This window comes from Psammomys obesus, unplaced genomic scaffold, assembly GCF_907164565.1.
Source record: "Psammomys obesus unplaced genomic scaffold, mPsaObe1.curated_primary_1811, whole genome shotgun sequence".
Classification (NCBI taxonomy): Eukaryota; Metazoa; Chordata; class Mammalia; order Rodentia; family Muridae; genus Psammomys; species Psammomys obesus.
The window spans coordinates 727468-751454 of NW_026596440.1; the positions used below are offsets into that span (position 1 = coordinate 727468).

The 23987-nt window shown below is 42.7% G+C and overlaps 1 protein-coding gene across 1 annotated transcript in view; it reads right to left on the bottom strand.

Annotated features, from left to right (window-relative positions):
- The window catches only part of Adcy2 (adenylate cyclase 2), a 367518-nt gene extending 343539 nt beyond the window's left edge, over positions 1-23979 (bottom strand). Inside the window, exons 1-2 of the mRNA XM_055598037.1 lie at positions 23725-23979; positions 4585-4782 (exon numbers count right to left, since the gene is read on the bottom strand). Coding sequence (XP_055454012.1) covers positions 4585-4782; positions 23725-23943 — 417 coding nt within the window. The 5' untranslated portion in view covers positions 23944-23979. The remainder of the gene's footprint in view (positions 1-4584; positions 4783-23724) is intronic.
- Positions 23980-23987: the final 8 nt, after the last annotated feature.

The following is a 23987-nucleotide window of genomic DNA, read 5'->3' on the forward strand; positions in this document are numbered from 1 at the left end:
TAGTACTATATAAGTCTTGCCATCCTCACCCTTTACTGGGGAGGCTAAGGACCATGTGCATGCAAAGTGCTGCACAGTGAAGATGAGACCTCAGAACAGAGTGCCCTGGTCTCATCCTCAGCTTCTGGGGGGTGAGCTACATCCTTAGAGTGCACTGACTCCAGAGAGTGCCTTTGCTTACCTGGGCTATGTCCATGAAACAGTATAATGTGAGGTGTGATGGAGCTGAGGGCTAAGCAGTATCAGCAAAGCCTCGTAGAAACTAGACACAACAAAGTCAGCCTTGTGTATGGAAGGCTACCAACTGACTCTCAGCTCTCTAGGCTGTGTACATCCCATGGAGCCCTGGTAACAATTCTCCACACCTGCTCAGCAAACAGTTGTCTATGCCACTGCCATTTTATAGCCAGTGCTGTCCATGACTTCAGGGAAAGGACAGAAGGGCTATGCTGGAGTTTTCCCCACTCTTTCCTCCAACTGAGATCTGTGTGCATCATTTCCGTGAGGACCTATGAGCAGGAAGGGGCAACTCTCATAGTTCTGTTGGCTCTTATAGAAAACTCTCCTGTGTGGTAGTTCTTTCTAACATCACTTTTACCACCATCAAAAAGGGAGCACGCTGTTCTAAAGGGCAGTGGATATTCTGCACTTTCTGAAGCAGGGTAAACTTACTGACACACTTTCAGCTTTCAGAGAAGGGCCCACATCTATGGCAGTTCTATCAAAGAACACCAGAGGATAAATTCAGATGATTTAAGACAACAGTTTCCCCTTAAATCTCCATCTCAACCCAATGTGTTAGGAGGACCCAGGAGAGATTTCAGTTTTCTGTGGAGAAATGGAACTTGAAGCATCTCTGCTCTAACACGGGGTGTGAGCAGACCCACAGCACCTTGAGTGCTTTGACAACTACAGCCATGGACCCAGCCACAAGCCTTTCCTGAGCATAGTGTCCACAGAGCATAGGGTCTACAGTGAGAGGAAGGAGCAGGCATAGATGTCTCTGCAGAAACATGCCCTGCTTGGGGCTGGACACTCAACCCATATGATCAAAATGAGATGCCCAAGCCTTCACATGTAAATACTTCTCCCAATACCTCCCAAAACTAAAAAAAAAAAAAAAAAAAAGACAACCATGAAGTGGTTGAGGTCATGTGCATACATACTGAAAAATCAATTCAACAAGAGTTTGGAAACAAAAATGCCAAGCTACATGAGGACAGTTAATACCAAAACTCCAGCTCCCGAGAGAAGGCAGATCAAGGAAGCAGGAGCGAAGTGATAATGAAACAAGCATGCTTGAGATTTCCCAAAGGACTGTTTCAAAGTAGCTGAAAATCTACGTAAAACACCACTTGTTGTGAAAATCAAAACGTGGGTAAAAACACTGTACGTGGATATGAACAACACCAAGTCTAAAGATGACAGAGTCCAGCAGGGCTGACCATCAGTGAAGCCTATCTCTCAACCACAGCCTACTCTCCTAGGAGAAGACACCATGCTGGGAAGACAGTCCACCAATTTCCATGCTCCAGCAGGGGTGGCCAACAGAAAGGAGAGGAGCTGTGGAGTGGGGTAGCACAGAAACTTGGGGAGATGTCAGAGGTGACTGGTGGGGTGTCATACAGAAAAGTAGAAGGCTGTTCTCTGAAGGATATTCTATCACGTGGGGAGAATACTTCCTGACTAAAACGTGCTGTTATTAAGAATAATCAAAAAACTGTTAACGAGGCTTCTAATTAACAACCAGATCTGATGCCACTGATAGGATCTTATTTGCCCCTATGCTGCAAGCTGCAGCTGAGAAATTAGTGTGCCACATAAGAGTGAGTGAATTAAGGATTTGAAAGGAAAAATGGCAGTTCTAGTCATCAACAGATGACAATTCTATGTATATAAATAAATTGAAACCCTTAGGCAAAGAAACAGCACTAAGTCAGCTGAAACCGCTATGACTAGATAAGCAAAAGAAGGAATCGTGCCCACATTACCAATTAGATAAAGTAACTTTTTAAAGTTTGATTAACCCATTTTATTTTATTGATATGTAATTTTATTATTTATTTTCTTTTTGAGATTATAATATAATTATGTTATTCCCCCTTTCTTCCTCCAAACCCTCCCAAATACCTCTCCTTGCTCTTTTTCAAATTCATGGCCTCTTTTTTCATTAATTGTTGTTACATGCATATGTGTGTGTGCGCGCATATATATATATATATATACATATATATATATATATATATATACATATATATATATATATATATATATATATATATATATATATTCCTAAATACAGCCTGCTTGGTCTGTACAACGCTACTTGTATGTGTTTTATTAGCTGAGCAATGCCAAAATGGGCAGGAGAAAATGTAATTTTAAAGTTACATTTGTAAAACAACAACAAAAACTTTAGGGATCTATGAATAAATCCAGGAAAAACTGCTAATCCTATAAAGAGGTAAAAGGCTTAGAAAGACAGAAAAGATCCTCAGACTTTATAGGAGACAAGCCACCTCTCATTAGAAGCGATCTACAGAAAAGTCTGAAATCTCTGTGTTTTTTTAAAATTATTATTATTATTCAATGTCCTTTTTTCTCCTTTCTTTCTTTCTTTCTTTCTTTCTTTCTTTCTTTCTTTCTTTCTTTCTTTCTTTCTTTCTTTCTTTTTCTTTATTTGTCCTTTCTTTCTTATTTTAGATTCTTAAGCTTTAAACTCATGCAAAGCAAAATGTCAATGATTCAACTATAACACCAGACACCAACTGGACTTTCCAGTGAATTTGACAAAATGACTCTGAAATGTGTGTGGAAGTGCAAGGCTGTGAGCTGGAAGGGGACCTTGGTCCTCCAAAAAGGAGACTTCCTGTGCAGTGAGTGGTTTCACTAACATTAGGAGCGCTGCTCCCAGGAGACACTAGGTTCCCACCATCCGGCAGCCAGGCCCTTCCTTTGACTGCCCTCAACCTGATGTTAGCTGTGGAGGCTGTGGACTAGCATTAATGCAGGGCACCTGAGCTCTTCTTGGTGGTCTGGGGCACCTGACCTCAGGTATGAAGAACAGGGACAGAGTGAGGGACAGGGAGTTTGCCAGTGATTGCACAGGGATGCACGTCCAGACCTCCAAGCAGCTTGAGGGGAGAGCAGTGAAGAGGGAATAAAGTCACCCCCTGCTCCCAGTGTCCACTGTCAGTGTCATTTGAGGGTCAGACAAACCTGAATTCCCTCATCCTGGCCTTACCTGTGCACCCGGAAAGTGTCTCCAAGGACAGTATCAGTTTGGTGGTGCTCGCATAAGCACAGACTGGTAGAGCCAACTAGGCCCCTCGCCTACAGGGTTCTGTAATAAGGCACACTATGGAAACTCTCTTGGATGTGTGCTGCCCATTCCCATCTTGACCTTGGCTCTCCATAAGCCTCGGCTTCCTCTCTGCCTTCATCATCCCAACGCTTCTCTTCCTTCTGCTTCTAGATCCTTCTCTCCCATCCCTTGTGAGAGGCCTCTGGGCTACTGAATCTCTCTCCCCCGGGGTTTTATTTATAAAAACCTAAGCTAGCAGACCTCTTCTCTACACGATACTGCATTCAACCAAGCCATCAGACAGCTGCATGAGAGGAGCCGCTCACAGCAGAAGCGCTGAGTAACATCACTGGCTAGACTGCACTGTTAAGACATGACATCACCCAGACATGGGCAGGTTCTAAGTCAAGAGCTCCAGCAGGAGTGAAACAGGAATAGGAAGCAAGCTTACTCACAGGATGTGATCATGTTGGTGGGAAAGCAGTGTTGCTGGAGTCTGTCTTTACATAGAAAGTAAGTGTCCCTGGGCAGGAATTTATGCGTTAACTAGTCTTGGAGAGTCAGAGCACATGGGGTGATGGGACCAAATGGCAGACTGTACGAAGCAGCGGCTCCACTACCAAACAAAAGGCCAGCGATTAATCCAACCCTACTGCCAGCAGGATTGATGGCTTCCAGCAGGCACTGTGTGACCTTGGCTCCCAAGCACCTCTACAACAGGTATTTCAAAGGGCTTTCTTCTTTCTGTCAGGCTTATTTCACTTGCAACTGAATGGGAAGAATGAGACTTGGTGATGCTGACTTCAGTCGATAATAATAGATTAGATATTTCAAATTTGCTAAAAAGAGCCAGGTGTGGTGGTTCATACCTTTAATCCCAAATCTTGGAGTTAAGGGCAGAGGGGCCTGGGAATTTGAGGTTACCCTTGCCCATGTGGTGAATTCTAGGCCAGCCATAGCTATACAGTGAGACCCTATCTCAAAAAAAAGTACGTTAAGAGTAGCTTTTAAACATTCTCATTTCAAAAAGGATAATCCAGTCAGGTTATCGGTGTGTTAATTACTCTTATCACCTTACAAATTACATGACGTCAAGTTATCAAGTTATAATCAATAAAATACAATTATTATCAATTTAAAGATAAACACATTTTTGAACTTTCATGTACTTCCTTCAGCCATGTCTTTCTTTCAGTATCTAGGATGAAATATACATAACCAAGTAAAGCTTGTGCTTTGAGGCACAGAGGTGGAACCCATAAAAGTGAGAGATTCCTTACCTGGTCCCAGGCAGATACGGTGCCTCCAAAGCACATGAACAGGTATCCCATGGCAACCAGACAGATCCAAATCACCAACGAGAACACACGGAGCAGCTTCTTGAACACGGACTCGATGCAAACAAGGATGAATATGGCGAAGAAGATTGCCAGGGCAGTGGGAACTGTTATCAAAAACGCCACATGGTCTTCTACTTCCTAAGGACAGAGACAGAAAACAGTGAGAAGCTGAAGCTAAGGGACAGAGTGACAATAACTTATGTGCAAACATCACCAACATCATTTAATACTGAATACACAGGTCTGGAAATCATTTAAAAAACAGAACAGTTTAAAGTTTCAAAAAAATTTCAAGTTTTATTCAGCAGCCATGGTTTTCTAAGTAGACCATGCAATACTCGCTGTTTAAACTAGGCAAAATAGCTAGACCCTCACCATTGCATTTTCCCAGAAAAATGAAGAAATATGTTTTTATAACAGAAGTGGCTTCAAGAAAAGTGAATGAATGTAAGAACCCATTAACACCGGGAGAAAATAAGACCCATCAACTTCACTGCCTGAATTAGAGGATCATAAATACCATGGTCTCAGGAAATTAAGTCACCAAATGGATTTGAAATGTTTTATTTTATTTTTTTTAAGAAACACATTTGAATTACTTCCATTCTAAAATGATTAGGTTTTATTTTAATGCATGCCAATTGTTATTTTAAAGGGATCATGGGTTAATACAGGAGAAAGAGAAGTGCTAAAAATAGAAGTCTGAAAACAGGAAGAATATAGGAGAGTGCCTATTTCTGCTGTTTCTCCTCCACCTCTCTGACGTCACCAAGTGAAAAGGAAATGGGCATTTATTTACTATTAGCCTCTTACTGGTACCATTTTCTAAATTCATTTTTGTATAGTAGAACTTATTTTGCTCCTACCTCTTTATATACACACACACTTACACACATGCACACACAGAGAGAAAGAGAGACTTAATTTCAACTGTACACAACATCAACATTGTACCATAAACACCTTGTTCCCTTTGATTATACCAGAAAGGATTGGAATTGCAATAGCCAAAGCTGGAGTCCTGCTCTGGATGACACTCACTGGGGGACAGAACATGGTACAAATGACTTTAATCCTTACCCAAATGCCTATAATTACTAACACATGAACTGGAGGATCAGTCAAAAGATCTCCACATGGCCAGGACCATAAGGACTCCACAGAAATTTTAAGACTTTTAGGTAGAAGGTAAAAGAAAGAGTAAGCTAAGGTTTTCTGCTGCTGGAGGGAGCCTATGGTGATCTGGGGCACAGCACTTCTCCCTCCCACCCCAGCTGCACATTGGAGATGGCTACATCTAAATCCCAGAGCGCAGAGTGGAACAGAGCAGCCAAACCCTGCGCGGAGTCCAAGAAGAACTGAGCCCCAGGCGGAGCCTTTCACCAGGGTTCATGTTGCATGTTCTCGGTTACATGTATGTTAGATGACATATGTAGGAAAATGGCAAGAGTGACAAGAGAAGTCCACGGTATTGAGAAAGTGAACTGTAGCCCAAGGATGCACTGCAGGCATGTGCCATGGGGGCTCAGTCCTCTGCCTGAAGCAAACAGAAGTGTAAGAAAGCCAGGCATGTCTTCAAACAGGCCAGAAGAAGTAGTGTTTCAAGAACTGATGAAAACTAGTGAATCCGTGAGATGCTCTTATTCTCTCGCTCCATTGATCTCTTCACATACAATCAAGTCTCTAAGCTACCCCAGACACCGTATCAGTCCCTCTAAATGGGGATGAGCAACCTCTAGGCTATGAGAGCCGGAACTCAGACACCAGAAGCCAACATACTCAGGACCTGTTGGCAGGCCACCTGAAGGTGCCCTATGGGGACGATGGCTGCATCACACACTGGCCCATAAAAACAGACTTCATGTTGACCCTGTCACCGTGAACTTAACTGAGCTGAGGACGAGCAACTAACCACACAATACTCCAAACGCTACTTTTCTAGAAGTTTTCATTTGTTTCGTTAATTCAGTCAAGGGACAGCATTCAATTTTACTGGCTCTTCCATGGGTAACAGCCAAACAAAGGCCAGGCACTGTAGGAGCAGGAACATTAGATTCTCCTCAGAAAGTTGGGCCAGAAGAAGTGTCCACAGGCACTTTCCAGCTGTCTTCTCCTGAGGAGCCCTCTGAAAAGATGGCGAAGACCTGCTCTCTTACTTGGCTCTAAGATTATGCTATTTTCTGGTTTAAGTTTTAAGTCTCTATTTGTTTTCTTATTGCTTGTTTTTAATGTCTGGTCACTAGATGTAACTTGCTTTCGGTGGCATTTCCATTAGTCACAGTGGTTGAGTGTCTGGTCTGCACAATCCTTAAGCTCCCCACAAAATATTTTAATTTCTTTTAAAGTTTTTAAAAATGTACTTTTCATTTTTATTAGTTGAGAATTTTGTACAATACATGTTGTTCATATTCACACTGACCCTCACTTCTGTCAGTGCCAACCCCCATTCCTTACCCACCCAACTCTGTAGCATTCTTTTAATCCATTAAGTACAGTTTATTCTGGAAACATACTAGTTAATATGTGGCCTTCACTGGAGGGAGGTCAACCCACCGGGGGCCATGTCCTTAAAGAAAATTGACTCTTCCTCTCCCAGCTACTGTCAACTGCCACAGAGTTTCTTAGCTAGCAGGAGGACTTTGTGCCCACCTTTCCTCTCCATGGTAGACTTCTGTCTGTCCTGAGACTATGCAGGTCATCTGCCTGCTGTCAAAGCTGTTGTTAATTCATGTGTACAACTGCCCTGCTATGTGCAGAAACTGAAAAGACCATTTCTTTGTAATTTTACCACTTATGATTTTTCTTCCCTTCTTCTGCCATGATCCCTGAGTCTTGGGTTTGAGCATTATTAGACATATGTCCCATTCAGAGGTGTAAAATGATATATACTATGTGTGTAACATATACATATAGGTGTGTTATATACATATATAAAATACTATATTATATATAATTACATATATGTGTATATATATATATATATGTAACAAGGTTTTAGAGTTAATGATTACAACTCAGTACACACTGTCATTTTGAATATGCTTTTATGCAGGCAGGCCACTGAGCCACAGTGGCACTCTGGTGGCTGGGTACACTCTTACTCACTAGGTGGGTGCCATTACCAGAAACATTATGCACACTAGCAGAGCAGCAACCACTTTGCACAGTAAGACCTGCCTGGTAGTGAGCCAACGTCCCACATGGCCAGCAGCACAGAACAGTCAGCTGCTACTCATGAGTCTGGGAACCCAACTCTTGGCCAAGTCTGAACCCACTGAAAAACAGTGTCCACTTATTCTGAACCTGCTGATGAACTCCAGCTCTGAGTGAGGTTTAATGGAGACTTCTCCACAAAATAGAACCTTTCATACAGTGTCAAGAAAAACAGAGAGGAGCATTCATTAGAGTATGTAAAAACTTGTAAACTGCATTCTTTCCCAGGTCTTGCAGGGTGCATCATGCATTTTTCTTAAGGCTAAGTAAATGGAATCAAGGCATTCCCCCATTCTGAAATTACATGGCTCTCTTCCTTTCCCTCTCCATCCCAAAGAGTTGACAAGGAAGCCATAGAGTTACCCTATGGCAAAAAGAACCAGTCACTTCTAGTAAGGAAAGGAAAACATCAAAGCATCATCAACCTAAATTATTTTATTTTCACTGGAAAAAAAAAGTTAACATACAACAAAAATAAAATAAAATGCACTACTTTAAATGCCATTAGTTGTACTAAAATGCCTTTTAAAAAGTAAAAAAAAGGGAAAAGTAAAGAAAAAGAAAAAAGGATATAATGCACAGAAAATGGGATGTTCTAAAAAGCCTTCCACAAAGGCAACTTTCCGCAAGGTATTATCTCCTATAATGATAATAGGCTCCTATCACTCTCTTAGAAAAAAAATGTCCTTCATTTTTGATGCATTTTCTGGTAATTTTGTATAGATTCTAATTGCCAGGGCTATTAAAGCTCCATCTCTTTTATTTATCACATGAAAACTCACTCACCTCTTTGAGGCCATTCTGCAAAGCAGCAGTTTATTTGTATTTTCCTTTTTCCATGTGCACTTGTCTCTTTTTTTTTCCTGTTAAAAGTGCTAGTTTCCACTGAGATGGTAAAGGATGCCCTAATGTAAAGTAATGCTTTCTATTAAAAACACTTCCCTGAAGTGCTTTGAAGCCAGCCTCACAGCAGAGATGCATTTGCATCTTGTCCCTCAGTGTAAGAGGCTGAGTGCCCAAGCCTGTAGGTCTTCTTCCCTGTGTCACACTGCAGACTCTGTGGCTCTGGGTGTTTGTTAAAGCCTGGAAGCACCAGGAGAGGCAGAGCTGTGGGGGAAAGCGAAACCTGCACCTGGCTAGGCTCTCCATTGATACAGGTGTGTATCTGGAGATTCTTCTTTTCATATGCGTATGTAATAGGAAAAAAATCTCTTCCACTCCAGTGTGACCACCTTAAACATGCATAAAGCTAATAGCTCTCACAGCATATGCAGCAGCAATGTACATAGAGAGAAAAGTAAAGCAGTCTCTTCAGAACGGAAGGTTCCAGCACCTCCCACAAGCCATCAATTGAGCAAGCAAACAAGGCAAAAGCAAAATCAAGCAAGCAACATAAGTAGCAAAATAAGTAGAAGGCACGACTTGATTGAAAGATCGAGGGAGAACAATTCTTTTTCAGTTCACATGGGCATTCAGAACAATCCTGTACTGTGCAGGGAATGTAGTTTAATGGTAGAGTACTTGCCTACCTTGTGCATTGCCCTGGGTTCAATCACTAGCACATACGTAATAATTATATATCAGGTAACTTCCTGAAAAGTATGAAAACTTGGAAGTTATCCTCTAAACCCATGTTCTTTGATCACAGTGTAAGGCAAATTAGAAATTTATACAATAACACATACAAAGCACATTAAAATTCACCTCATATGTGCAACTTAACAATAAAATAACCTTTGATGAAAAACCATGAACTGAATTTTTATAACATTTATTTTTATTTTTATTAATTACAGTTTAATTCCTTTGTACCTCACCTGTAGTTCCCTCCCTTTTCCCCTCCCAATCCCATCCTCTCTCTCTCCCTCTTCTTCACCTATGCCCCTCTCCCAGTCCACTGATAGAGGAGGTCATCTTCCCCTTCCATCTGATCCTAGTCTATCAGGTCTCATTAGGAGTGACTGCATTGTCTTCCTCTGTGGCCTGGTAAGGCTGCACCCCGCTGAGGGGGGAGGTGATCAAAGAGCAGGCCAATCAGTTCATGTCAAAGACAGTCCCTGTTCTCATTACTAGGGAACCCACTTGCACAGAGCTGCCATGGTTTACATCTGTCCAGGGGTTCTAGGTTATCTCCATGAATGGTTCTTGGTTGGGGTATCAGTCTCAGAAAACAAACCTGTAGCCAGATTTTTTGGTTCTGTTGCTCTCCTCGTGGAGTTCCTGTCCCCTCCAGGTCTTTCTATCTCTCCCTTCTTTCATAAGATTCCCTACACTCTTCCCAAAGTTTGGCTATGAGTTTCATCATCTGCTTTAATACTCTTCAGGGTAGAGTCTTTTAGAGGCTCTCTGTGGTAGGCTCCTGTCCTGTTCCCTGTTTTCCACCTCTTCTGATGCCCATCCTCTTTGCCTTTCTGAATGAGGATTGGGTATCTTACCCAAAGTCCTTCTTGATTAGCTTCTTTAGGTGTACAGATTTTAGTATGTTTATCCTATATTATATGTCTAATATCCACTTATGAGTAAGTATATACCATGTGTGTCTTTCTGCTATAAAAATGCAAATAGATCCATACTTATCAGCCTGCACAAAACTAAAGTCCAAGTGGATCAAAGACCTCAACATAAAACCAGACACACTAAACCTCTTAGAAGAGAAAGTGGGGAAGAGCCTTGAACTCATTGGCACAGGAGACAACTTCCTGAGCAGAACACCAACAGCACAGGCTCTAGGAGCAACAATCAATAAATGGGACCTCATGAAACTGAAAAGCTTCTGTAAAGCAAAGGACACTGCCATCAGAACAAAATGACAGCCTACAGATTGGGAAAAGACCTTCACCAACCCTACATCTGACAGAGGGCTAATATCCAGAATATATAAAGAACCAAGGAAGTTAAAAAGCAACAAATCAAGTAATCCAATTAAAAAATGGGGTACAAAGCTAAACAGAGAATTCTCAACAGAGGAATATCGAATGGCAGAGAAACACTTAAAGAAATACTCAACATCCTTAGTCATCAAAGAAATGCAAATCAAAACCACCCTGAGATTTCACCTTGCACCTATCAGAATGGCTAAGATGAACAACTCAAGTGACAACACATCCTGGAGAGGTTGTGGAAAAAGGAAAACTCTCCTCAATTGATGGTGGGAATGTAAACTTATACAATCACTTTGGAAATCAATCTGGCACTTTCTCAGACAATTAGGAATAGCGCTTCCTCAAGATCCAGCTATACCACTCCTAGGCATATATCCAAAATATGCTCAAGTATACAACAAGGACATTTGTTCAACCATGTTTGTAGCAGCTTTATTTGTAGTAGCCAGAAGCTGGAAACAACCCAGATGTCTCTGAGTTGAGGAATAAATATAGAAATTTGTGGTACATCTACACAATGGAATACTACTCAGCAATGAAAAACAAGGAAATCATGAAATTTGCAGGCAAATGGTGGGATCTAGAAAAGATCATCCTGGGTGCAGTATCCCATGAACTGAATTTTTAAAGAATAACAAAACAGTATGTACCAGTCTTGTAGCTTCAGTAGCAGTGCTGGGGGAGAGTGACTGAGAAGTCCTAACAGTGTGATAGTTTGTCATGATGTGGGTTTGGTTTCGCTGGGAACTGCATTTCCCACAATATCCTTCATCCTATGGTTCTTTGCTAGAGCTGAACCACAGAGGAATCTGGGAGGCAAAAGTGTGTTGAGTGAGTCCTCTCTGAAGTCTTCACTGTCAGAAGTGCCTGTGGATGGACAATATTCCCAAATGGCTGCGTGCTGGTCTTTACACTCATCCTTATCTATCTATCTATCTGTCTATCTATCTATCTATCTATCTATCTATCTATCTGTCTGTCTGTCTGTCTGTCTGTCTGTCTATCTATTCATTTTACATCCCTATCACTGGCCCCTCCCTCCTCTCCAATCTGCCTCACCCTCCTACCCTCTTTTCCCTTTCTCCCCTCTCTTCTGATCAGAAAAGGGGAGCCACCCCCGCCCCCTGCCAAATAAACCCATCCCAGGTAACAGAGTTCATGTCAGAGACCACTCCTGCTCCACTTGCTAAGGAACCCACATGAAGACCAAGCTGCCCATCAGTTACATATGTATTGTGGGCCTAGGTCTAGCCCATGCCTGCTATTCAGTTGGTGCTTCAGTCTCTGAGTCCCTGTGGGTCTAGTTTAGTTGGCTTTGCTGGTCTTCTTGAGTTCTTCTCTCCTCCTGGACCTTCTATTCACCCCACACACACTCTTTCATAAGACTCCCCAAACTCCACTTAATGTTTGGCTATGGGTCTCAGCATCTGGTTTGATCTGCTGCTGGGTAGTGCCTCTCAGAGGACAGTTATGCTAGGCTCCTGTCTGCAAGCAGATCAGACACTATCATTAACAGTGTCAGGGATTGGCTCTTGCATATGTGGTGTGTCTCACGGTGGGCAAGTCATTGGTTGGACAGTCCCTCAGTCTCTGCTCCATCTTTATTCCAGTATGAGTCAGAATGGCTAAGATCAAAAACTCAAGTGAAAGCACAGGCTGGCGAGGATGTGGAGCAAGGGGAACACTCCTCCATTGCTGGTGGGAGTGCAAACTTGTACAACTACTTTGGAAATTAATCTGGAGTTTTCTCAGAAAAGTGGGAATAGATCTACCTCAGGACCCAGCTATAGCACTCCTGGGCATATACTGAAAAGGTCATTTGCTCAAGCATTTTACTCATAATAGCCAGAAACTGGAAACAACCCAGATGTACCTCAACTGGATAAAGAAAATGCATTCATTTTTCTGGGAGCTCTCTACTTTTCTCTAACCTTGGCTCCTGGTGAACAGCAGCTGAGCAGACCTTGGCTGCAGATAGCAGGAACCACATAGAAGCAAGCAACTCCTTCTGACTTGTCTTCATGGCTGCCCCACCCTGACTGCCCTTAAATAAACAGCCATATTAACCTTCACAGATCTCCTGAACAATCCAAGCTGTTGCTTTAAGAGTAATTATTACGACCTGATAATAATTGTCCTCCTTTTGAGAAACAGCTCGTAGCTTGCCATAGGATCTGATAAGAAAATGAATATCAACCTTGAGGGGCAGAGTCACCACACAGTACTATGAAAATGTCTGTCACACAGACAACCCCTTGTTGAAAATTGAGTGAATAAGGGTAAGTCAGGGATAAGGTTCAACTAAAAGTATGGGACCTGAGAGATGAAGAGACAGCTCAGGCTAAGAGTGCTGGTTACTCTTCCAGAGGAACTGGGTTCAAGTCCTACCACCCAGTCTGTAACTCCAGTTCCAGGAAATCCAGCACCCTTTTCTGGCCTCTTTAGGCACCAGGCAAACAGGTGTACAAACATACATGCAGGCAACACACACGCACATGCATACCACAATGTTTTAAAGAGTACAAGGCTAGTGAACCTAGTAGATTTTTCTCTTGGTACAGTGATGGGGCAGGGTGGGGGCTATTTTCTGTATACGAGGTGGTTGCTAAAGAGTCAACAACATGCTCTTTCAGCCTATAGATATCCAGACCCAGAGAAGTAAAACCAGACATAGGGACATGACTTCCCATCCTGCCTTTGGGCACATGAGTACCCTTTACTGAGTGACACTGGATTCTAAGTTTGATGCTATCAATAGATGGGGTTTGGGAAATGTGTGCTGTCTTCTTCAAAGAAAATAATAAATATGGGGGACCAGGTAGGTGGCCGATATAAGTAATTTAAACTGTTAATGATTCAAGAGCACCTCTGCTATGGATTTGTCATGAAACTTGATTAAAAAAAAAATTCCCTTCCTTGACGGTACACTCCTGTGATACCAGCACTTGAGAGGGTAAGCAAAACAATCAGTTTAAATTCAGTACATAGCAATTTAGAGTCCAGTATGAAATATATGAGATCCTGTCTCAAAAATAAGTAAATAAAAGCAAACAAAACAAAACAAAACAAAAAAACATCAAACCAGAAAGACTCTAATACATGATGCCCAAAACAAGTAACTTTAAACCAATCACTCTACTTTCCTTCCCATTTCTATAATAAAAAATCCTGGGCAAAAAGCAACTTACAGGAGAAGGGTTCTATTTTGGTTCAAAATGCCAGCTTACAATCCATCATTGCAGTGAAACAGCTAGTCATATCACAAGCACAGAGAGACAGTGGACACATCTATAGTTACTAATTCATCTCCCTCTAAACTTACACTGTCCAGGGCCAAAACCAAGGGAATGCTGCTACCCACAGTGGATTAGGTATGCTCACCTCAATTAAAGCAACCAAGACAACCCCCATAGACATGCCCACAGGCTACTCTGATCTGCAAATCCTTCCTTCTTTGAGACAGTCTTCCCACATGATTCTAAATAGGGTCAAGATGACAATGAAAATCAGTGGTGTAAAAACAACAAAAACAAGTAACTTAAACCTATGGTGCAAGACAGTCTGTTATAAAACAATTACACGTTGAATTTTGATATGTGGGAAATATGTGAAGAATATCTGAAGCTCATCAGTAAAAGTTGATTTGTGACAAAAAGACAACATATACATGAATCTCTGTCTCTTACAGCACAAATATATAGATTATTCTTCCCAACTTCTTACATCCTGAGAACTCCATTGTAAATGAAAACATAAGTGGAAAATTTATTCAGAATACCTAAGCTGGTGAGGAGCTCAGCTTAGCCACAGCACCGTGGGTTCTGAAGTCTAGGATGCTCTTCTTCATGATAATCTAACAAAGAATGTATTTTGCTACTCTTTCCCAGCATTGCAAGAGAGGACTACAAACATCTTTTTAAAGCCAGGAATGAGTCTGACTGAAAGGTGCAAGCACAGTTCCTCCTGAATAGATATTGTCTTTACACTATTGTTAAGCTAAAAAGTCTCACACTGCGGTATCATTAAGTTGGGGACTGTCAATATACATACATTGTGTGTGCTCATGTGTGTATGATGAAGTGAACAAAAATGGAAGTTTAAAAAAGGCCAACACAATTTACTGTAAAGCACACACTTGGAGGGAGATGGGGAAAGAGACAGAGCACACGCACAGAAATAAATCAGTGGGCAGATGTAGTCCACCCAGGATTAGCGGCTGTTTATTTCCATACAAGTACCAAGTAATCCAGATGTAAATCAAGGAGGATTTTGTCCAGGAAGGGAAGATTAATCAAGCTAATCGAATGGTTAATCCCACTCTGCACCTACTCCCAATTCCAAAGTGCATGTCTCTTATGTCTGAGTTAACTGTAGTCTCTTGTGGGGATGGATTAAGTGTAAGGTTTGCCATATGTCTCAGTTACATCCACACCAAATCATCCATGTCATCTCTACTCAGCTGAATATGTCGGTGAGTTTGAGATATGCGTGGCTTTTATTGGTTCTACTAATATATTTGTCTAAAATTTTCTTTCCTTTCCAATGTTGACAGGAAACTAACAGCTTGAAATAGTCAATGCTGTATCTTATTCTTCTAAAAGAACATGAGAAACTAAAACACACACTGTATACATTGGTGTCAATGCACTACACACAATAATTCAGTATTGGGAATAAGTGCATAGGACTGAGACCTGGTGCCTCTGAGCTCTACATTGTGGCCTCAAGGTTAAACCGTGGTACATCTGAAGTATGAGAAGGGTGCCAACGGGAGGCTTTACCCTTGCTGATACACCAAGTTCTCTGCCAAGAGCCTTTGGGAGGCAGAAGCAGGCAGACATCTGTGAGTTCGAGATCAGCCTGGTCTACAGGTCTACACTGTGAGCTCCAGACCACCGAGAGTTACATGGTGAGAGCCTGTCTCAACAGAACAAAACACTGAACTGGACATGACTTACTCTCACAAGTCTCTCGGACACAATGGCCTCTGGAGAAATCATCAGAACTACTGTCTAAAATAAAAAAAGTCATTATATTGCATTGTATTCCTGCATGTTTCAACTCTGTCACAGTATTCATTTCATGTATTTCAATGTCCCTAATAATTTAAATCTCTAGTTTTTTAATTAGACTGATATATAATTGGTCTTAAGAGTCTCTAATATCATGACTCTGATCTCTCTCTGTCTCTGTACTTGTGTGTGTGTGTGTGTGTGTGTGCGCGCGCGTGCGCGTGTGCAGATGTGTGTTTCCCTCTCTCCCTGCCTTTCTCTCCTTCTCTCTCTCTCTTGTGCTTTACTTCTCTTTTCCCCTTCAGTGTACTTCGCCCTAGAGTTCTGGGTAGGTCTGGGAACCAGCTGCCCCGTTGGCTCATGGTGGTTTTCGAGGCTGACATCTCGCCCTGTGTGCACTGCTCTCGCCTGAATCTGAGTTTGGCTTCTATAAACAAAAGTATATACCAAAGTAAAAAAGAAAGAAAGAAAGAAAAAAGAATAGTAGAGAGGCACAAAAGGAATTATTTGTAACACTGCCAATAAGGCTGGACCCTGGCAGTCCTTCTCCTGGCCTCCCCTTACTCCTTCTGTGTGTTTTAGTTGTATTCTCACACAAAGAGGGCTTTGAGTTAGCCCAAGACTAATTTTGTCAAAAGAAGCAAACATACAAAATGACGCAATAACTATTTTCTCTCTCCCAAGTGCACCTGGGATTTGCAAACCAGGTATGTGTGTATTTTTCTTAGTCTAATACCATGTTATCACAGGGTAAACATTTCTTTATTACTCTTGGTAATTTTATTTAAAATTACTCAAAGGTAGCAGCATTGAGAACTATAGAAGATAACATGAATGTCAAGTTGGCAAGAACTTTTATGTTGTGGAATGTTAAACTTTTACAAGTCAAAATGTGACTTGTAATTACACTAACCACACTTCTTCCAGTCTCCTCCTCTAAAATTAAATCAGTTATGTACACATTTATCATAGAAATAGAAATACATCCCTGATCTTTCACACCTAAGATTTAAAAATTCTTGTATTCATTTTGTTTTTGTCCTGAAATATGTCTGTCTATACAAGCCTTTGACAAGAACAACTCTTTGTAGTATAAAACAATAATGACAAGGACATCCTGTTACAGCCCTATTATATGTCTTGTCTTGTCTCAACTACTCATGGGATTTATCATACTTAATTCACAACCAAGTCCCATTTACATGGCTCTGCTATTCATTTTACTCTATGGAAGCAATTGAGGAAAAAACAGATGATTTAACTTACTAGGGTTATCTACTAAGAGGCAAAATGGAGGACAGGATCCAGGTGGATCAACAATGCTATGCCTTCCCACATGTGTGGGAAATGCAGCAGTGAGGAGATTGGTGCCTGTGTCACACGAAAAGACCAACAACTTCCTTCTTGACCAAGATCACAATGAGTTGAGAGAAAACACGGCTATAGATAAATATATCTGAACTTCCAGCAAGGTGATGGTTAAATCGCTTTGTACAATACACAAGCGTTCCAACTATCAGAAGCTGAAGTCAGTAATGGTTGGGTGTTCGGCAAAGGCTAAACTCTCCAGGAACTTGAATGTGAGTGTGCAACAGAGGAGCCACAGGCGGACAGATGTCTTAGTTGAGGAGCCAAGAATAACCAACTACCCCAGAAGTAAACAGTAAGTGAAAAGATGACTTCAGTGGGTTCACATGGGGATGCACTGTTGGGGATGCTGTTGACCCAGAGACAGCGGGTACTCACAAGGTATCCAGTAAGGTAGGAATGAGACAAATGAAGTGACTGTCTTATGACAACAACCTGTCTAGTAGACTAGGACCCTGGTGGATGCTGCCTGCACATCTGCCAAAAACAATTACAGATCAAACAGATTACTGTCATGAGGGTCACACCAGCATTTGCTAACTGTGCAGTGTCTCAGCTCTAACTGTGGTTGTTTTTCTATAGAATCTATGACTTAAAAATACCAGTAGAAAACCACAGCTCAAAGGAATGGCTGTCATGGGCCATATTGCTTTGTCAGGACATTCTCAGACAACAGGAAGGCCACAAGTGGACTTTCTGCTCAATTGGGCAAATCCTAGGAGAAATTAGTATAATGGAAATGATTGATGCCATCAATTCAGTAAGCAAGCCATGAAGAAGCATCTTTGGCCATCCTTCATCACAGGGAGAAGGGACAGAATGAAGTCTGAGCATGTTCACAGCAGCAGGGGTTTCCCCCAGGGAACTATGAAAGTCAGGGATGGAGAGTCCAGACCTGCAATGTTCTCCCAACGCATCATTGGGGAAAACTCAGTGCCCTGGGGTCTGGAGAAATTAATCTAGCCCTCTGGATATAAGTTTGTTCATATGTTGAATGAGTCCCTCTCAGTTCTACTACTAGTTGGCTACAGGGCTATGAAAATGTATCTACAGGAGGCCTTGTGATAGTGAATGATCCCTGAGTTGCTTCTTCGCCATTTGGAACATCTCCTTCTGAGGCAGGCTCATTTACATTTGACAAACACTTGTGATAAACGGTCCACCTAAGGTCACAGATTTCAGAACACAGAAAGGAAAAAAGTCAAAATTCCAAGACAGATAGATGTTTTTAATCATTTTATACTATTGCCATTTTTTTTTGTTTGTTTGTTTTCTTCATCTTCCTGGACAGGTTCTTACACAGCTCAGGCTAGTTCAGCTTCAAAACATGTCTGAGGATGACCTTGAACTTTTATCCTCCTACATCGACCTCCATAGCATTGGGATTGTAGGTGTGTATCTCAAAGCCTCTTTCTCTACTGTCATTTTTAAACAGAGAAAGTAATATCCATAGACTGCTTTCAATTTCAATTGTATCTGGATAGTTCTCTACATTTTAACTACCATTCCTACACAAATTTAGAGTTTTCTCTTGTCCTTTGTGTAGACTATAGGTAGAATGTAACTGAAATGACTTAGTGACTGGTTGGCTGCAGATTACAAACACCTGCAGAGAAAACATTGCTTCTATGCGGAGAGATGCCTGAAAAGATGGATCTTTAGCCACATTTGCTCTGGTTCTTAGGGAAATGCCCTGTTCCCTTTCACTACTATAATTCTGCAACTATGAAGAGCACACCCCAAACCTCCTGTTGCTTAGAGAGCAGGGCATGTCTCTCTGTCATCCCAGACTCCAGCCCTTCTCAGAAGGGAGCTATTCTTCCATCAAATGCAGCTGCTGAAGGACTATCACTCAAGGCATGTTCCCTCTGCTGGTGTCTGTTTGTTTTGAAGGATGAAAATTGTTTGCAGTAGATACACACAGGAAATTGTCTGGTATATTCGCCCACAGTGAGTGTGTGCTGGGAACCTAATGCTGGAAAATCAGTGCGTGGTGAAAAGTACTTACATTCACTGCTTCTGAAAGCTAGCTCACCACTCCACTGTAAAAGAAAGTGGCACATATGCTCACTTGTAATATTGCATATTTATAGTTAATAAAAGTAAGTATTGTTACTTCAGGTTATGTTACAAAATCCACTTTATTAAAATGTCTGTGTACTTCAAATTTATGAGAACATAACTTTTCCATTCAAACACTGACTACTTCTAATCATAAATTTTAGTCAAAACAAACATATCCAGAGCCACCTTGTATTTTGACAAACACAATTTATGTCAACCTTTCCTGACAATGAAGGCAATTTTTTGAGAAAAGCCGGCAGATTTCAGACATAATAAATGAGAGGATTTTGTTCCGAAAGGAGGTCTGAAAGGAGGTTTTCATGCATTCAGTAATGAGAGCCAGCTCTAAAAATCAAAGTGCCATGATAATATTTACAACTTAGTTTGATCTCATTAGTTCTAAGTTTTCTGTTACATGGTCTCCCTGACAACCAGCCACGAGGCACTTGGTAGGCACTCGGCAAACCAATGTCAAAGAATCATAAATCAGCTTTTTATTGAAACTTTCCACCACAAGCAAAGAAAGAGTGTTCACATTATCAATAGACTGTAAAAATACAACCTATCCTAACAATTGCTCTATTTAATTCAATTCATCTTAGGATAAATCTGAGCAAGCATGACATCAATCTTATTTTTAGACTTTTAGATAGAAAACAATCAATTACACAAGACTGTTAAGTTTCAAGTCAGCCTTTATTTTTACAAAATAATGAAAATACATCAAAGATCTACTTAACGTTATGGTCAGTATGGCAGAATCATAGATAGACCATAAATTGAAATTAAGTGATATAAAATTTTAAGTGTCAATTAAGGCAATACTAAATCAAAACACGGGTTTGAAGGTGTTACTTTATATACCATTTTATTTTGGGTTTCTTATGCCTCTTCCTTCCTTCTCCACCCAATCCCTTCCAACACCCCAATACCATGTAGAAGAGAAAGGAGGTTAGTGGGGAGAGGGGCTGGAGTTCTTTTTAGCTACTTCCTGCTCGTTAGGGTGGTAGGATTCTTTAGGACAAGTCCAATCTTCCTTTCAGGATATCTCCAACTTCTTCTTTTCCGGGTGCATCAGCAACAATCAGGAGCAGCAGGGGTGGACACCAGCAGCCTTCTTCTTTCTCAGCCTTCTTCTTTCCCTCTCGGAGCCCCCCTTCTCTCTCTGGATCCTGGCATTTATTCCCTCTCCAGAGATCTCAGATTTAAACTATCTGTAACAAAGGGCCCCTCTCGGAGCCTGCACAAGGCAATTAGTTTGCTGCTGTGGACAACCTGAATCAGTCCCACATCCTACCAGGAATCAAAACAAAAACTCATCTATGTCCACAACACCATTTGCTATTTTTCCTTTTTACTTCTTCTCCTTTATAGCTTGATACAGGGAGGGTTTCATGTAGCCCAGATTAGCTAGAACCCACAATACAGTGAGGATGACCTGGCATTTCCTGATATTCTTCTCCATGGCTACAAGTGCTGGGTTCCAGTAATGTAGCACTGTGCCGCTTGTATGTGCTGATGGGGATGGAACCCAAGGCTTCCGTGCTAGGCAAGAACCCTACCCACTGAGCTACATTTCCAGTCCCTTTTTTTCCTTTTGAATTCAAATTCAAAACCAATTCATATAAAGAAGACAACTAGCAAAAAGATTTCTACGTGCTCGGATTATACTGGAATCATTTTGTGACCCAAATGTGCTAGGAGCTGTATTTGAGAAAACTGCTACCCCCATTTCTTACTGAAGGAACTCATGAGAAAGGAATGGCAATCAAAACCAGGCAGATGCATGGGAATGAAGGAAACTCTCCAAGATTTTAGGCAGTGAAAACTAGATCTGTTTTACTGTTGACTGGCGTGAGGGCTCGCCCATGCCAGAGTGTGTTCCAAGGCAGAGACCTGAGAGCCTGAAGCTGCAGTAGCTCTGCCATCCCCACTCCCAGGCAGACCTCTCAGATGGCAAGGTCTGCTCAGTCTGAGACAAGAGCATCTGCACCCACATCAGCATGGCTCCAACCCAGCTCTCCTGCATCTTCAGTGCTTCCTACCTGAGCTGTCTTTATCTGCGTAGAGACTTCCTTTCTGAAAGTGGAGATAACTGCCTACAATTTTTCTAGAAGCAATGTAGAAATAAGTCTTTGTGAACGTGGGGTTCTCACAATCTCCCCCTGGGATGCGGCTTTGGAGGACAGTGTCCACATCTCTCAGGCATTTCTCCCTTGGCAGAACACTGGAGCCACAGTCCCCACCTGAATGTAACCTTTGGACCAGATCCAGGCATCCTCCCTGGAACATGTCTGCAGTTTATACTAAAAATTTACATAGTGGGCATGATGAAACCAGCCAGAGATACGGAGGAACAGAATCTATTCCATGTCATACATGCACCTTGCCCTAGGTGACAGGCAAGGTACGGAAAACATCCATTTCTGGTTAGAATTATTTAACTTAAAATGAAGACAAATGTGGAAATAGTTGGCATATTAAGAAAAAGTAACCATGCCTTTTAAAAAGGTATGAGGCCCTCCCCCTAGCTGAGGAGTATAGGCAGCTGACCGTTTCTGCAGGAAGGAGCATCACTTTTCTTTGAGGGGTGGCCACTGGTGGGTTTCCCATGCGACAGTGGGCCCCACAGCTATGCACATATGGACAGAATTAATTGGACTCCAGGTTTTCTTTTTAAGTCATCTAGAAGGCAAGGAGATAGACTCCTGAGAGGATGGGATGGTGGAGGGATGTTAGACATGATTAAATGCATTGTATACGGTATATGTCTACGAAAGTTTCAAAGACTTTTTAAAGGGTATCATTCCAACATTTAAAGCAAGCACAACAGAACATGAAAGGAACTCTCTGACTCTCTCAGGACAAGGGGGAAGAACAAAGGCAACTCAGAAAAGCAAGCCCTAAGTCTTCCTCCCATGATTCAACAGCACCTAATTCAACATGGTTGAAGTTAGAGTGTTTTAACATGGAAAACAAGGTACTGTGCCTGGGGAACATGAACTTCGCACTTGTCTCCCTAGACTAGTGGCACTATAAATAGGCTGTCACCTGCTCCTCTCCATTTAGGAAGGAACCAGCCAGAAGGATTTGAATTACACTTTCAGGAGACTCACAAACAGAAACACATCTCCAAAGGACAACTATGATGCGTTTTCTTGCCAGCAGTGTGAGAATGAGGCTAGGTTTTTCGAGACTGTTAGTCAATGATCCTGCCCATCCCTACCCTGGACCCCGACTCCAAATCTCTCTTTAAGTTCTTTTTGGACTTGTAAGTAGTGACAAGCAGTTTTGGTTACGTAGCAGGGGGAAGGGAGAAGGAAAGGCTATGCTCCTCTCACACCTAGGCTACAAGGATCAAAGGAGCTCCCTGCTTTGCCTGCTAGAGGAGAGGACCAGTGACGTCATGGCCTGCCACGTTGGATTTTCTCTCCTTACCTCATGGAATTATGTCAGAAAACAGGACCCACGCTGGTAGGGACATTAAAAAAAACAAAAAACAAAACTGAGCTGTGATGAAACTTTTCTTTCGACTAATAATGTGAGCACCATATGGCTCAGAATATCTAAAACAAATTGCCAAATATCTAACAGAGTTTCTGCGCCCTAGAGGCAGGGTAAGCTCAATCCGCTGGAGACTGGTGAAAATAGGCGTGTATTTACATCCTAAGCTCAGGAAATAGCATTCAGTCAGGGACGTCCCACATCACCCGCTGACCACACAACTCACGGGATAATCCAGGCTTCACACACAGTCCGCACATGCAATTCATGGGCAGGGGAAGTTTGAACCACACTGAAGAGAGCGCTAAAAGGAAGTTACCGCAGTCTACAGATTTCTTCTCAGGATTCTAAGGAGCCAGCCCAAGATTCCTGACTGTAAATTATGAACCAGACAGATTGGCACGAGCTATCGGGCTGCGCTAATTCCCCCAGTGATGAAAACACGCTTCGGCCATCTGCGGGGGCCACAAGCGAATCAAACACTTCTCTAGAAAGGGAAAAGCAGCGAGGGTCTCTCCAAATTTTAGCTCACTTGTAGTCTCTGGGGATGAGCCACGGGCATCTGCTCAACACTCCATCACTTTCTCACTACATGGCTAAGCAGGGTAAGAACCAAAAGCAAAGATGTACATTATCTGGTTTTCATTTTTTGCTGTCATAAACCGCTTTCCCAAAGCAGCCTGTTTTCAGAGTTAAATAATGCCCAGACAGAGAGCTGGGGCCATTCCGCGGACAGGGATGGAAGGCAGCGGGCGCGCCTAGGAAGCCCAAGGACCGCCTCTGCCTCGGGCAGCGGTGCTGGGAGAAAGCGCAGAGTTGGCCACGGGGCGCAGAGATGCTGAACCCATTTGCCCTGCCCGTCCACCTGGAGCACGCCCTGCCAACTTTATTTTAGGCAAACCCTTCTAGGTAAACTTTTCCTCTGCCCGCAGCCCGGGCCAGGCCGGACTCGGGCAGGGCGCAGCGGGTGAGGAGCAGCCCGGGGAGGGACGCGGTCGCCAGCGAGGTCCCCACGGAGCCCCGGGGAGGCCACTCACCAGCCCGAGCGCGAAGAAGACGGCAAGCAGGGCGAGGCAGGCGCCCATGACGATGAGCAGCAGGAAGACGATGAGCGGGTGCTGCTGGCTCATGCAGTAGTAGGACTCGTAGAGCCAGTCCCGGGACCGCTGGAGCCCCTCGCCGCCGCCCGCCGCCGCCGCCGCCGCCTCGGCGCGGTCCCGCAGGTAGCGGCGCCGCCGCATCGCCTCCTGCCACATCGGGGCGGTTCGCGGGGCGCCCGCCGTGCGCGCCCGGCCCGGGC